The sequence below is a fragment of the Diadema antillarum genome, unplaced genomic scaffold (assembly GCF_040938485.1).
Source record: "Diadema antillarum isolate AM-2024a unplaced genomic scaffold, OU_Dant_1.0 scf00000029, whole genome shotgun sequence".
NCBI classification, from domain to species: Eukaryota; Metazoa; Echinodermata; class Echinoidea; order Diadematoida; family Diadematidae; genus Diadema; species Diadema antillarum.
This window is the reverse complement of record NW_027270918.1, coordinates 9034969-9052034: the sequence shown is the minus strand read 5'-3', so window position 1 is coordinate 9052034 and position 17066 is coordinate 9034969. Positions and strand designations below refer to the sequence as shown.

The window sequence follows — 17066 nt, the reverse complement described above, 5'->3', positions numbered from 1 at the left end:
GTAACGTCACACACACACACAAATACACAAAAACACAAACACATATATGAACAAATACAAAATACACGCGCAATATATTGAATTCTTACACAGGTGTGACAGACTGTACACTATACAGGGCCTAGCCTTTTGCATACATAGCTAACAGTACTGAACCACAGCTAAACTCTCTAAACTCTACAATTTCAGTAAAACGGATTGCTGGAATGCACACATTCACTTAAAAATGCCTTCGTATTTTATTAGTAACTAATTTTTTTTTTTTTTTTTTTTTAGATATAAGATGGAATGTGCTAATAGATGCCATCCAATATAGGCCTATCATTTAGCTTGGCCAGTTTAGATATTCAGACTCATTTTAATGGTACAGATCTTGATGCATCACACTGCGATCTATATGCTGCTTTCAGATGCCGGCATAAATATAAAATGGCGCTGATCAATTATCAACCTGCCTAAGAGCATGCTGTATATCTGAGTCTTCGCTTCAAAACTTCATCTTGAAGAAAGCACATACAAGTTGGTAGAGATTATCGAATTGCCAGGGCATGACATTTTAACAGAAAAACAATAATGGCTACTTAGCAACATTATTCTACATTTTGCTATTACTAGATGAAAAGATTGTGATAAAGCTACATTTTTCGTAGCAAACGTATGAAGGAAAATCATTAGGTCTTTTTTCTTAAAACAAAACAAAACAAAACATGAAAACACAATGGTGAGGACGAAATACCACTAACTACCTAATGATGGCACAGGATGTTGCTTTACCACTACGTCTTGTAGAAAGTTTTTGCAAAAGGCATTTTCGTTTAATTACTATGCGATGAAACATTGAAACCCTTCCATGTCTCCGTCACGAAGTAAAATTACGCGAAGAAGGAACATCATCTTCTACGCGTTGCCATGACACCAAGCTAGTGCTTCTTCTGCTCTTTGACATCTGCAGCCTCAAAGGAGGAGTCTTTTCCGAAAACGAGCGGGTTGACAGTGGGGCAAAGCTTGGCCAGAAGTGGGGCCAGGGCGTAGATTCGGACCGGCACGGTGTCCGGTCCTCCAATGGCCGAACCCAGGGCAACGAAGCCGTAGCATCCCCAGTACAGGCACAGAACAAGCATGGCTTTCCAGCAGGCCTGGAAATGATAATAAAGGTACTGATAGTAATTGTAGTAGATGATAATGATAACAATAATAATTGTAATCATGACAACTGCACCCAGTTAACTTCTCTTTTTACAAAACAGGAATTGCAATTTAAAATGGCATTACCCCAATTTATGATTGATTTTGTCCATGTATCTTCACGGTAGCTGAAAATTATACAAAGAATATTTTCTAATTCCTAATTCACAATTCTCTAAAATAGATATCTTTTTTTTTTAAGTCGTAATGTCTGTTGCAGTTGATTGATGACGGCATGTATTGCAGACATCAATGCAGTATAGATCTGTGCATTCGCCAAAACAAACAGACAGAAATACCAGTACAGCGAATCATGAGCATTAACTGCAAAACAATTATTACGGATCACAGGCATTGCCTGCCTTCTGTTAAAGAGTGTGATCCAAGAAATTCATGATTTAAATGATAATCACCGGGAAAAAAGAAGGATTTTACATTGTTTTCATTCAAAAGTCACTGGGGAAATGTGAGACGATTACAAGTCAGTATCGCTTTGCCTAATTGACATAATCATTCATGTGGTTATAAGATTTTGATCGCTATTACTTTTCCGAGAACCTTGTTACTGTGATTTTTGTCCGATTCGAATTCTAATGAAACTTGCGCTTCATTAGAATTGGATTTCCCTTTAAACATGAACACCATTTAAAGGGGCAAAATGTCAAGTGATTGACGTACCGTGACAGCTCCAGCGGACACGCCCTCGCCTTCAAGCCCCCGTGTGAGGAGGAAGAGGAGAGGGATGACGAGACCGATGCCGGAGAAGCCGACGAGGTAGAGGAAGTAGCTGGGCTCTCTGTCGCTGAAGTCAAGCAGACAGCCGGTACCAAAGGGCTCCACGCAGTAGCGACCCCATCCGATGGCGGGAAGAGGTGTGACCGACCAGAAAAAGGCGCCAGCCCAGATGGCGGCCAAAATCAGGGAGTAGCGATTGCGGATATCCTCTGCGGGTTTTTGTTATGATACCATGCATATTTTGTTTATTTAAAACAAACCAACCAAAGAACAAAAGAACTTGGGTTCAAGTAGTAGCGATTGTGGATATCCTCTGCGGATTTTTGTTACGATACCATGCATTTTTTTTTTAATTGAGAACAAACCAATCAGAAATCAATCAATCAATAACAAACCAAACAAAATGCTTTTGTTGTTGGTGTTGCTGCTGTATATAGTGGGAGACTTGTGAAATGGTAACATCATTACATTATCTAATTTGCATACTACTGACTGTGATGAAATTACAATTTCATGTGACATTTCCATTCTGTCGGTTTATGTCTATTCATTTTGATCAACTTGTGTTTCGCAAACTGTAAACTGGTTCCACATCCGCCTTAGTTTTTGTTGCTATGGACAATTTTTTTTTTGTCATGTGGTGTCGCCATATACAAAAAACAAACAAACAAACAAACAAACAAAACAAAAATCTCGAACAGACAGTCTAGCGTCAAATGCGAGAATCTGAGTAGTTATTCGATGTTTACTTTGGTAAGAAATGAGACAGTGTATACAAAATGAATGACACTGATGTGGGGTAAACTCTTCAAGTTTCCTCCTTGGTATACCTTCTGCAGAAGGAATATTTTGACCTTTTATATACAGTGCTACAAGAGTGTAATATCGAGCTACTCTTTTGTGGAGACGTAGAGGGGGGAAATGTTACTCCAAACCTTTCTTGGTGTCAGCTTTTGATGTCTGGTGGCGGTAGATGACCAGTGCAACGAGGCTCCAGATGCTAATCAGTCCGAAAAAGTTGGCCACGAAGGCATAGGCCTGGCAGCCGGTGGAACCGTACGGCCAGCCCTCGGAGAAACTGGCAATGGCCACTACCGGACACATAAGGCCAATGGCTGCAGAGAGGGAGCAGTTTATACAATAATATTCCGTTTATCTATCTACAGTAATTCAACATGTCGTTAAATATTGTTGTTTTGTTTTAAAGAAAGAAGAGAGAGAGAGAAAAATGGGGCCCTATACAATAGATAATTTACCCCAGACAATACTGACGTAAGTCAAACATGATAAATCTTAAAAGCATCAAACAAGAATATTAGATATATCATAATGATTCGTTCAGTATCATTGAAGCAGAAAATACGAATATGTATAGGAGGATAAGCGGCTTACTTGCATGCATAGTGTGTAGGCATTCGAGAGTACTGTATGACACATACACACACATTTAGTTATTCATAAGCAATACTATACCTTAACGAATGATATAGTATATTACTATCTCACATTGCACTTGTCATTTTTTTTTTTTGGGGGGGGGAGGTGATGGGAATATACACATAAGGAATGATTTATTTCACAACTACAAAATTAATACATTATACACGATTAGAAATAAAATGTTAGATATGATTAAATTTCAATTTATTTGTCCATCACAAATTCAAAAATCAACCCATTTGGGACCCAACAGAGCCATCACTGTCACTGTCATGACCAACTTTAACATTAACAGGAAATTTAGGATCTGGAGAAGGATATAACTGATCTGCGCAATTCTTGCCAGTGTATAGGTGCTCAGTGGTCACTTTACTCGGGCCGTTTAAATGATGAATCCCAATATATTGGTAGATTTTTTTTCCAAGAACTCCTATTTGATTTGTTTCAAATCTAATCACGGGATTGCATATCACTCGACACAATGATCACAAAAATATTAAGAATTAAAGTTCATCCCCAAACTGTGATTCCTCTCGAAAGATGACAAACATGATTATACCTGTCTCAAACCATGTTTATCGAATCCTGCTTATTTATGTTCGTCATGTTCTATCTAGTTCGCACGCAATTGACTATTTCAATGCGTGCCCGAAGTTCTTAAACAACTTTGGAATTTGTTTGTTGGTTTGTTTGTTTGGTAGATACTTAATTTTCTGCAAATCAATGTATACATAAATTGAATAATCATGAACATGGGAAACATACAAAGTATATTAATTTTGAAACAGAGTCGTTTGACTTGCATAAACAACGATATAAAAGGAAATTAATGATATTACAGTATGCATGTCTATGCAGCTGGGATTACAATAACAATATTATATTTAAGAAGCGATAATGCAGAGGGCCGCCATTGTAAGCATTGCTTGAAAAGATGGCCGGCCCGAGGAAAAGGTAGGTAGGTAAATTGGTAACAATACAAATTCTGCTGCGAAGATAGCAGGGGAAAATAAACTCTGATGCGTGATGGTGGTGAATGTGCGTGCGAGTGCTTTTGTAATTTCATTACAAAATCAATGAAAATCGTTAACTTTTATGACAAATTAAAAAAAAATCTAAAACTACCACAAAAGAGCCACAAGCAGTGTACCAGAACCACAAACTAAGATTATAGTCTTCCTTGTTCTTGATTAACAAATAACAGTATTTCCTGTCTTCAGATTGTCAGATACAATGAAGAAAATTGAAATATGCTTTCTTTTGTGTCCTAGATTAAGAGGAAGCGGCAAAATCCCCATCCTGGCTAATCGTGCGTGGCGTGTCGGGATATAATATCTTAAATATTGTCTACATCTCAAGGCTATTTTCTAGAAGCATGCCTTGTCTAGAAATTCCATCATGTATATTGCGGGAGGTACCATTCACATTCAAACAAACAGTTTTGCTCTGTTGTATAGAAACGAAGACACAGCAATGACAGAACAATAATTGTAATCAATATGGGACACATGGTATTGTGGTGGGCCGGGGGATAATATACAATCATTTTCCGTCCCAAAGCGTTTGATATCGTTTGGGTTTTTGCCTTATCCCTTTGTACCATTATTTCCCCGAACAGCATGGGATTCCAAGCTCCGCTCCAAACACACGCTCCTTAAACATTAAACCAAAACAAATGAAACCAGGGGCCATTCCATCAAGTGCTTTGTCAGCGATTTCCACTGACAAATTTGCTCCAAACCGATCAGATGCAAGGATTTCAATAGCTTAAAAACACTTGTAGTGACTAACAAGTTTCATGAATGCTGCCAAAGGGCAGTGCAACCAAAACCCTTGTATCCCAGTCTCAGTAGTCTCAGGGACTCACCCAGATCGCCTATTGCTAGACTGACCCTGAGGGCGTGCTGCGAAGGGTCTCTTCCCCCTTTGGAGTTGAGCAAGGAGATTAGGAGAAAACCGGAAGCAGCGATTCCAAGGAGACCTGCAGCGAACGTCGAGAAAAACAAAAACAACAACAACTTGACGATCATGTGCAAAACGACAGTGTTGATAATGACAATCATGAGCTACTAATCCTGACAAAGATATCAATGATAATGATGATGATATATACGATGACAGTGGCAGCGATTACAGTAACGATTATAATAGTGTCAACAAAGTGGAAAGAGCAACCAATAATGCTATTTTCGATAGTTTTTTTTTAACGTTACGAATTTGTTATGGCATCGGATAAGATATATTAGCATTAGACCAAAGAAGCTACAAAGTGTAAGTGCAGGTAATCATCGCTGGAAAATTACGTATATTCACATCAATTTGCGTCATTCCATGTCATTCGAGAAAGAAAGAAACAGACAAATCAAACGAGCAATACTCTTAATCTCATCTTGATCGCTCCTGTCCCATCAACTGACTACAAGATAACAGATACATCTTTCAATATACAGGTCAAGCCTTTATAATTCCCACCATAGCTTGATGTAGACCAATGGGATCTACGTTGGAATATGATAAGATGTAATAAGGGTATGTAATACTCAAGGAAGATTTTGATTATACATATTATAATGCATTCGTTCATGTAGAAAAATAACTCACACATACTCACACATACATACACACACATACACACACACACACACACACACATACATACACACACACACACACACACACACACACACACACACACACACACACACACACACACATTCACACACACATACACACACAGAATTAAGTTGCCACAGTTAAAGTGATAGCCGTTCAAGGTGACGTAAGAGATCAGCGAGAGTTTCATTAAAATCGAACAAATAATATTATGAAAGATACGAAATTTTAAATGTTGGCATAATTGCTCCCAGAACTTTGCTATCGGTAAGAGACACATGGTAAGCTAGTGGTCTCATAAGTGTCACATTCGCTTGCCTCCCCCCCCCCCACCAAAAAACAAACAAACAAACAAACAAACAAACAATAATACAAAGAGCATTACATTTCTTTGTTTGACAAGAATTAGAGGAAAAGAAGAAAAAGCATATCCCTATATTTGCATTGTTTTTCTCGTTCTCCAATTCTTTATCATTACCAAGCACAGACTGAGGAACGTCTTGACTGAGAACGTTGCTTTAAATGAGCATCCTATGGATGACAACAAGTTAAAATTACCAAACAAGAATCAGACTGTTGTTATATCACTGTTTCAATGTCAATAAATCATCTAACACGGTGCATTTCAAAGATCTGGGATCAGACAATGGGGATACGTGACAGGGACGGTGTTTGCTTACATAGAAATCGCTATGGCGACGCCCAGAAATATACTAAGATGTGCTTATCGCTTTTTCATGAAATTCATAAGCAGCAAAATATTTCGTTTATCTTGTACCGTGTGCTAAACCACAAAGTATGTAGTCGTCACGTGAGTCATGAACAATAAGTTGCAAGGGGTGATACTTTAATTTACCCCCCCCCCAAAAAAAAAACAAGAAAAAGAAAAGAGAAGAGACTGTAACATGCGTACATAAAGTCATACATTAAACATGGGCGTAAATCCCGGGGGGGATGGGGGGGATATATCCCCCCCTGAAATGGAGGAGGGGGGGGATGGCCTGTACAATCATCCCCCCCTGAATTTTGAAGAAAAAAAAATGGAGGAAGCAGAAATGTGATTGTATCAATTTTGGCATATTGCATGACGTTTGTACGCCGGCCTTCAGACAGGTAACAGAGCTGAACAGTATTCTATCTTGTAGGAAATCGAATGCATAATTTTCTCAAGCGCTCGCTCGCTTCGCTCGCTCGCGGACATGGACATACACTGTAAGGTATATATGGCTCAGACGTTGACAACATCAAATAGTGTATAGGCCTACATGTAAACATGCTAAGACGAGAGTAACTTGGGACCATCTGCAAAATATGTACGAAAACAAACAAACAAACAATAACAAAACTATATTGCCATTATTGAACCCCCTCCATTTCCTGAATCATTCATGAGGAACGACAGTGACTGATGATTCAGTCAAGATACATCTATGGGTATACCCAGGGAAGATCAGGGGCGTCGAGAATATCTCGGGGGGGGGGGGGGGGGGGGGCGCAAAGGGCATTTGCCCCGCCCCTACGAAAGTGTTTAGGCAGGCAAGTCATTTATCCCCCAAGCAATTTCCGAGATGAGGACAAATTTCGAACTTTCTTAATGGAATTATTGTCCAAATACCGCCAGAACTATGCACCAAATCGTTGAATTGCAATCATAAACATGCAAAAGCTCCGCTATACTGGATCCCTTTCGATAAGTACACTGTTGAGATTGACGTATATTTCCCTAATTTGTCAAAGAGTGTGCAGCATATCTTTCACTTAACAAAAGCTCCCTCATATGCAGAGACGTCGATGGGGGGGGGGGATGGTTCCCCCATAAAAGTGGGACAAACCAAATCGCAAAAATATAGCTAAAAACGGCAGTTTCTGGGGTGTAAAATGTCAAAATTTTAAAGCTCGCTCGCTCCGCTCGCTCGCATTTAAGCGCTAAAGCCATTCCCCTGATGTTGCTGCCAGTGATTGACAGCAGTTGCGCCAGGTGCGCCCCCCCCCCCCCCCTAATCTCCAAAGCAAAAAATATAGCTACAAATGGCAGTTTGGGGGACTGTAAGATGTCAAAATTTTTCAAGCTCGCTCGCTTCGCACACTCGCATTTAATCATTATGCCATTCTCATGATGTTGCTGCCAGTAATTGCCACCAGTTTTCGCCCGGTGCTCCCCCTTAATTTCCAAAGCTAAAAATAAAGCTACAAACGGCAGTTTTGGGACTGTAATAAGTCAAAATTTTCAAGCCCGCTCGCTCCGCTCGCTCGGATTTAATCATTATGCCATTCTCCTGATGTTGCTGCCAGTAATTGCCAGCAGTTTTCGCCCGGTGTGCCTCCCCTTAATTTCCAAAGCGAAAAAATACAGCTACAAACGACATTTTCTGGGATTGCAAATGTCAAAATTATAAGGCTCGCTTGCTCCGCTCGCTCGCATTTAATCGCTATGGCATTCTCCTGATGTTGCTGCCAGTGATTGACAGCAGTTGTGCCCGGTGCGTCCCCTTTAATTTCCAAAGCGAAAAATATAGCTACAAATGGCAGGTTTGGGGACTGTAAGATGTCAAAATTTTCAAGCTCGCTCGCTTCGCACACTCGCATTTAATCATTATGCCATTCTCATAATGTTGCTGCCAGTAATTGCCACCAGTTTTCGCCCGGTGCTCCCCCCTTAATCTCCACAGCGAAAAACATAGCTACAAACGGCAGTTTTGGGACTGTAAGATGTCAAAATTTTGAAGCTCGCTTCACTCACTCGCATTTAATCATTATGCCATTCTCCTGATGTTGCTGCCAGTTATTGCCAGCAGTTTTCGCCCGGTGCTCCCCCCCCCCTTAATTTCCAAAGCGAAAAATATAGCTACAAACGGCAGTTTTGGGACTGTAATAAGTCAAAATTTTGAAGATCGCTCACTTCGCTCGCTCGCATTTAATCATTATGCCATTCTCCTGATGTTGCTGCCAGTTATTGCCAGCAGTTTTCGCGCGGTGTTCCCCCCTTAATTTCCAAAGCGAAAAATATAGCTACAAACGGCAGTATTGGGACTGTAATAAGTCAAAATTTTGAAGCTCGCTTGCTTCGCTCGCTCGCATTTAATCATTATGCCATTCTCCTGATGTTGCTGCTAGTAATTGCCAGCAGTTTTCGCCCGGTGCTCCCCCTTAATTTCCAAAGCGAAAAATACAGCCACAAACGACAGTTTGGGGGACTGTAAAATGTCAAAATTTTCAAGCTCACTCGCTTCGCTCGCTCGGATTTAATCGTTATGCTATTCTCCTGATGTTGCTGCCAGTACGAACTGCCAGCAGTTGCGCCCTGTGCGCCCCCCTTAATTTCCAAAGAGAAAAAATACAGCCCAAAACGGCAGTTTTTTTACTATAAAATGCCAAAATTTTCAAACTCGCTCGCTCGCGTTTTATTGTTATGCCATTCTCTTGATATTGCTGTCAGTAATTGCCAGCAGTTTCACCCGGTGCCCCCCCCCCCTTAATTTCCAAAGCTAAAAATAAAGCTACAAACGGCAGTTTTGGGACTGCAATAAGTCAAAATTTTGAAGCTCGCTCGCTCCGCTCACTCGCATTTAATAATTATGCCATTCTTCTGATGTTGCTGCCAGTAATTGCCAGCAGTTTTCGCCCGGTGTGCCTCCCCTTAATTTCCAAAGCGAAAAAATGCAGCTACAAACGACATTTTCTGGGATTGCAAAATGTCAAAATTTTAATACTCGCTTGCTCCGCTCGCTCGCATTTAATCGCTATGGCATTCTCCTGATGTTGCTGCCAGTGATTGACAGCAGTTGTGCCCGGTGCGTCCCCTTTAATTTCCAAAGCGAAAAATATAGCTACAAATGGCAGTTTTGGGGACTGTAAGATGTCAAAATTTTCAAGCTCGCTCGCTTCGCACACTCGCATTTAATCATTATGCCATTCTCATGATGTTGCTGCCAGTAATTGCCACCAGTTTTCGCCCGGTGCTCCCCCTTAATTTCCAAAGCTAAAAATAAAGCTACAAACGGCAGTTTTGGGACTGTCATAAGTCAAAATTTTGAAGATCGCTCGCTTCGCTCGCTCGCATTTAATCATTGTGCCATTCTCCTGATGTTGCTGCCAGTTATTGCCAGCAGTTTTCGCCCGGTGCTCCCCCTTAATTTCCAAAGCGAAAAATAAACCTACAAACGGCAGTTTTGGGACTGTAATAAGTCAAAATTTTGAAGCTCGCTCGCTTCGCTCGCTCGCATTTAATCATGCCATTCTCCTGATGTTGCTGCCAGTAATTGCCAGCAGTTTTCGCCCGGTGCTCCCCCTTAATTTCCAAAGCGAAAAAATACAGCCACAAACGACAGTTTGGGGGACTGTAAAATGTCAAAATTTTCAAGCTCACTCGTTTCGCTCGCTCGCATTTAATCGTTATGCCATTCTCCTGATGTTGCTGCCAGTACGAACTGCCAGCAGTTGCGCCCTGTGCGCCCCCCTTAATTTCCAAAGCGAAAAAATACAGCCCAAAACGGCAGTTTTTTTTACTGTAAAATGCCAAATTTTTCAAGCTCGCTCGCTTCGCTCGCTCGCATTTTATTGTTATGCCATTCTCTTGATGTTGCTGTCAGTAATTGCCAGCAGTTTCACCCGGTGCCCCCCCCCTTAATTTCCAAAGCTAAAAATAAAGCTACAAACGGCAGTTTGGGGACTGTAATAAGTCAAAATTTTCAAGCTCGCTCGCTCCGCTCACTCGCATTTAATCATTATGCCATTCTTCTGATATTGCTGCCAGTAATTGCCAGCAGTTTTCGCCCGGTGTGCCTCCCCTTAATTTCCAAAGCGAAAAAATGCAGCTACAAACGACATTTTCTGGGATTGCAAAATGTCAAAATTTTAATACTCGCTTGCTCCGCTCGCTCGCATTTAATCGCTATGGCATTCTCCTGATGTTGCTGCCAGTGATTGACAGCAGTTGTGCCCGGTGCGTCCCCTTTAATTTCCAAAGCGAAAAATATAGCTACAAATGGCAGTTTTGGGGATTGTAAGATGTCAAAATTTTCAAGCTCGCTCGCTTCGCACACTCGCATTTAATCATTATGCCATTCTCATGATGTTGCTGCCAGTAATTGCCACCAGTTTTCGCCCGGTGTTCCCCCTTAATTTCCAAAGCTAAAAATAAAGCTACAAACGACAGTTTTGGGACTGTAAAATGTCAAAATTTTCAAGCTCACTCACTTCGCTCGCTCGCATTTAATCGTTATGCCATTCTCCTGATGTTGCTGCCAGTACGAACTGCCAGCAGTTGCGCCCTGTGCGCCCCCTTAATTTCCAAAGCGAAAAAATACCGCCCAAAACCGCAGTTTTTTTTACTGTAAAATGCCAAAATTTTCAAGCTCGCTCGCTTCGCTCGCTCACGTTTTATTGTTATGCCATTCTCTTGATGTTGCTGTCAGTAATTGCCGGCAGTTTCACCCGGTGCCCCCCCCCCCCCTTAATTTCCAAAGCGGACAAAATACAGTCACAAACTGCAGTTTTGGGACTGTAAAATGTCAAAATTTTCAAGCTCGCTTGTAACAGTTTGTCAGAAATATATCACTCTCCTCCCACTTTATATTTCATGCAAAAGAGTGAGACATCCGATCCCTGTAAAGTGTGTGTGTGTGTGTGAATGGGGGGGGGGGGGCACCAAGCTCCCCCCCCCCCCCCCCCCCCCCACCCAAAGGCTGCGCCGGTCCGGTTATGGGCTTATAATCGTGGTGATGGTGACTATCGCCGATCATCCCCCCACTCCTCAGTATGGATTTACGCCGTTGCATACATATCATTACGTGTTTGCGTGGCAGTGACTGTGCACGACCTGTTTGTTTGGTTACATTCTAGGTGTTCGTGTTCACCTTGTAGAACTGAACTGAATAGATTCGACATCCCGTTGCTACAAAATAATTGCATTTGCTTGACGATCAAAGAGTCTGTGAAAATCAAAAAACAAAATCATGGAAAAAAAAGGTATCAATCTGAGAAAAAAATACCCCATATCAACAATGACGTTATAGTTCAAATTCTATTTCAGAGACCATAAAATCCGTCGACAAAGGCATTGAAGTGATTGGGGGATTGAAAAGAAATCATTATTTTCTTTCATCTTTTTTTTTCTCCTTTTTGCTTGTGTAGGTAGAACCAATATTGTACTGTTTCCGTGAGTTTTGGTTGTTGAGAGACTGGTAATCAGATTTCGCACAGCGTGGCGTCAATAACTCACAATCTAAAGCTCCATCATATAACTGTAGGCAGCCTTTATTTTCAAATCACAATCTCGACGTGCTTTGAATCATACACAATGAGGTAAGAATAGGGTGCGGTGGGGTATGAAAGAAAAACGTGTTTTATTGTCGTGACAGACTGCATCCGTGCACAAGCGAGCCAGACATAATAGTCGAGACACATGCAGTTCACGTGGTGTTCTTCTATGGTGGTGGACTGGCCCCTGTAAAGTCCATGTACAGTAAATGGAGACCAAGCACAGATACCACAGTACAAAGCAGAGTTGACGCCCACAGATTATACACAGAGAATTAGTGATACATGTAATGTTTTCTACCGAAATGGACAACCAGTGGCATAAAAAGCATAAAGTACCAAGGGCTAACAGGAATAAAGACATTCATTCCCAGACCGCTCCCGCATCCCCTATCATGCTTCTGCATGATTATCAAGCCACGAAGAGTGACTTTGATTTAGAATTTAGGCGATGATATCTATGAGCAAGCACGAAGAATGATTGAAGAAGATGAATTAGGTTACCGACCTCATCCATATCAATAAACCAAAAACACGGCTTCTGACATTTGTCTGAGGGGTTATACTGTAAAACGATTAACGAAGTCATTGAAACATCACGGGTGCAGTACTTGCAGTTCATAGTGTATCCAAAAATGTATACTATAATCTGCGATATCATTATTATTATCTTCCTTATACTTGTGAAATGACGGAGCTTCCCAATCTTGAAGGTAGATAAGGACAAAATTTCTCTTCCGCAAATGGGAGGGGATGTTTTTGTCGAGAAAACATGTATCAAATGCCGTATATTAAATCCCGTATACTTAAAATGTTCTGTAAACTTGTCTTTTATTATGTATTGTGGTATAATCTAAGTATTCAATTTCTGCAAAATATCTATATGTTTCTGTTGGGAATGGAAAAAAAACATAAATAAATGAAATGAAAAAATGAAGAAAAAAATGCATTTTGGCGAACCATGAGATACAGAAGGTATAATAGAGACACGCTATTTCAAATAACGGATCCTTAAAGTATACAGTTGGATCAATGAATTATAATCTAGCTTCCTGCTGCTTTGCCAACAGTCCAGTCATTTTTCATGCCTTGTTATTTCTTCACATTTAATATATTTGTTGTGGTTTGTTTAATTGCTTGTTTGTTTGTCTGTTTTTTAATCGACGGATTTTCCTGTTCATCGAATCTGTTCGGGAACATGCTTTCTCATAGATCTCTTTGGAGTCGTATACCACACAAATATCTCAAGAATTATGTGAACACATAACTGCACACACACACACACACACACACATACACACACACACATACACACACACACACACACACATTGCGACAATATACATCTCATTGTGCCGTGTGCAGCGCTTGAATGAACAATTGACGGATAAATCGCATGATCTCAAACAGGTGATGCAAGTATGACAGAAATATCGACTTATGACTAGGCATTTGTTTGCTTTATTACGCATTAATTTTCATCTCTACAATAATCATTCATCTGCAATATATGACAGAGCTTCTCCACTATCTGTGTCGAAATGTGAAATGCCTTCAGATTTTAGGTCGCGTCAGAACATCTTTGATTGCGATAAGAACGCTCATCAATCATCAATTTCAGGGGGCGTATACTAATTTTACCGCCTCTGTCACTATTTCCTCCCCCTTGACCTACAGATCAAAAGACAAAGTCTCGTAATTTCGAGTCTAGCAGTGAACCTCATCTCATCTTATCAACCTGCGCTCATGCCGATGATTTTAGTCTGCCTTACCCCAGGAGAAGAACAGAGAAGAGCGGGGAAAAAATAAAGAGAGGAAAAAAATCCTTAATTCGCTGTGACTATATTATGCTCACACTGCTACGTTCCATATTCATGTAAATTTTTCATTATCGTCGGCTTATGCATTTCGAAAGGCGAACAGACGATTGCAATCTCCGTTTTATAGTACGCCGCAGACAGTCCCAGGTCAACGCCCAGGCCAGTTTCCCAGGCCAGCCATTCACACAGGATGATGAGCAAAGGACGAAATGAGAAAAAGAGCGAGGGCGCTTCAGACGGCTTGTGAGGAATTTGCAAGACGCCATTTCTCGAAAATTATGATGTAATGATTATATAATCAATATGGTTACTTTTTTTCATTATCTTGCTGACTTGTTGTTGTGTTTTAAAGAAAGATGAGAGAGAAAAAAATCGGGGCCCTGTACAACAACAAATTTGCCCCAAGACTTGCTGACTTCCTTTAAACGTAAAAAAAAAAAAAAAGAAGAGAGAAACTGTTCCAAGTCGAGGATATTTCTAAACATTGGATGAGGAATCGCGAGCTCCACAAACGCACATCTATGTAGGCCCTATTCAACCAGTCAATATTTTTTTAGAGATATTCTTTGTTTGAATTTCGTTCGATATCAGCATCGTATTCACATTGAAACGAATTAACTTAATACACATATTTATTATTCATTTACTTATGCTGCTTGATCACATTTTTTACATGCAGAGAAAGATTCATACAAACAAAAAGACTTGCATAAAATTCTATGTAAGTAAAAGTATATATATATATATATATATATATATATATATATATATTGAAAGAAATTAGACTTGAGGCGGACGTTGCTCTCGATCTTGTTCTCCCTTTTAATCGAGTTTTCGGCCTGTCATCTTCATCAGGGTCTGGGGCGTGTATGATTTGATGTGATGGAGAAGGAACAATCTCTCGCACTATGTATACATATATATATATATATATATATATATATATATATATATATATATATATATGTATATATATATGTATATGTATATATATATGCATATATATATATATACATTGTATGTATATATATATATATATATGTAAACATATATATATAAACATATAACATAATATATATCACATAGTCACACAAAGGAATTTAGATCTGAAATCCCCACCAGCACCATAGAGTGACTCCGTGCCATTAGCACCGAAGATATGTGCTTCCCCCGATTTTCCACCAGGTGCAGCAAGGCGAGTCCAAGAACCCCTACACCTACCCCCTCCCCTAGACACACACATACATACATATACATACATACACGCAAAAAAGGGAAAAAAAAAGTTCCTTGAGACCTTATTTCTAGACAGACCTGCTTGCTTTTGGAAGATACACATTTCTACAGCTGTGTCTAATTTTCCTCTCATCTTTTTTGTTAGGCCAATCAAGCCATGCAGAAATCTATCCGCTATTTTAAGGAATTCTGTTGAAGAAGGAAACTCTATCTCGACGGCATAGATGTGAACATGCTTATTGCAACCATCGACACGTGCGAACAAAAATAGGTTAGTCCTTAATTGCACCTGAGATTTGCGGGTAGCTACGGTTATGTCACGCTTCCTTGAATGATCTCATGGCAATAAACCACGTCTCGTCGTAAACATTTCGAAAAAAAATAAGTCAGCATGGCGGCAGAAGACATCAGTGTTCGCTTATGCACAAGAAAACAATAAAATACTTCTACATTTCTCTACATTACTCTGCATGCACAAGTCAAAAATGTACATCAGCTTTCCCTCCTCGACAACAGCCCTTATCTTTTTATTCACGTGTATCACAGTATCATACAATATTTTAATCGTGATTAGAAACAAAATATTCAAGGCACCAGACATACCCCCAAACAACTTCTAGAAAAAAAATGTTGTTGTTGAACGAGAGATGAATTATATAAAGCTGTCATATAAATCATGATAATTAAGAACTGCCAAAGATGTTTAAGATATCATACATATCACAAACAACTTTTTGGAAATTTGGTAGTGGAACGAGAGATGAGTTATAACTATATAAATCTCTTATGCAAATCATGATCTTTATCATGTTTATAGAAACTTCCAAAAATATACATTAAGACACCAGACCTAATCACAAACAACTTCTTGAAAATGTTGTGGTGGAACGAGAGATGAATTAGATGTATATAAAGCTCTTCAATATAATCATGATCATTAAAAAAAAATGCCAAAAATAATTAAGACACCAGACACGTCACAAACAACTCCTTGAAAATGTGGTGGCACGAGAGATGAACTGTATCAAGCTCTTATATAAATCATGACCTTTAAAAACTACTAAAAGTATTCAATATACCAGACATATCACAAAGAACCTCTTGAGAATGTTGCGTTGGAACGAGAGGTGTGTATTATAAAACTATTATCTTTAGAAACTGCCTGAAATATTCAAGACACCAGACATCTTATTATCACACACAATGTCTTGAAAAATGATGTGGTGGAAAGAGAGATATATTGTACAAAGCTTATAGATACATCATGATCTTTACAACCTGCCAAAAATATTCAAGACACCAGACACATTACAAACAACTTCTTGAACATGTTGTGATGGAACGAAAGATGAATGCTGTGAACACTCATCACTTCCCCGTTTTCTTTTGAAACAATTTCCTGACATGCTATTTCACGTGTATCACAAGGGGACACAATCATGTCTCGATTTCTAGCACATTCATTGGAAAGAAGGAGATGACGTACCATGAATAGTTTGTTTGATATCTATTACGTACCTTCAATAGACAGAATCACTCCTGTCGCCTTGTGCTCGAAAGAGGAGAGCCCCTCTGACGCCCGAGACTCAGCCATCTTGGAGGTGTAGATGTCCGAATGTATTGAAGTGCGTTCAAGAGATGGCGGCCAGCTAAGTATTGTGTGCTCACGGACTTTCGCCAAGCAGCTGCCAAAAGCGAAGACAGAAAAAACACGTATTACCGCTTCGTGTGCATGAGGGGTAGTTTGAAACGACATATTGTACATGATTTAGTGTGTGT

General features: G+C 39.9%; 1 protein-coding gene across 1 annotated transcript; it reads right to left on the bottom strand.

Annotated features, from left to right (window-relative positions):
• Positions 1-920: 920 nt before the first annotated feature.
• On the bottom strand, positions 921-16881 carry LOC139737590 (RPE-retinal G protein-coupled receptor-like). Its single transcript, XM_071648273.1, has 5 exons — positions 16806-16881; positions 5228-5341; positions 2856-3035; positions 1864-2129; positions 921-1136 (listed from the first exon to the last, which is right to left on the bottom strand). The coding sequence occupies exons 1-5, from the start codon at positions 16879-16881 to the stop codon at positions 921-923; spliced, it is 852 nt and encodes a 283-aa protein (XP_071504374.1).
• Positions 16882-17066: the final 185 nt, after the last annotated feature.

Excerpts from the sequence above, each read along its gene's own strand:
- LOC139737590 (XM_071648273.1), bottom strand. The coding sequence starts at position 16,881 with ATGGCTGAGTCTCGGGCGTCAGAGGGGCTCTCCTCTTTCGAGCACAAG. Across the intron at positions 2,130-2,855 it reads AAAAGCTGACACCAAGAAAG|AGGATATCCGCAATCGCTAC; the intron begins GTTTGGAGTAAC and ends AAAAACCCGCAG. Across the intron at positions 1,137-1,863 it reads TGTCCGCTGGAGCTGTCACG|GCCTGCTGGAAAGCCATGCT; the intron begins GTACGTCAATCA and ends TATCATTTCCAG.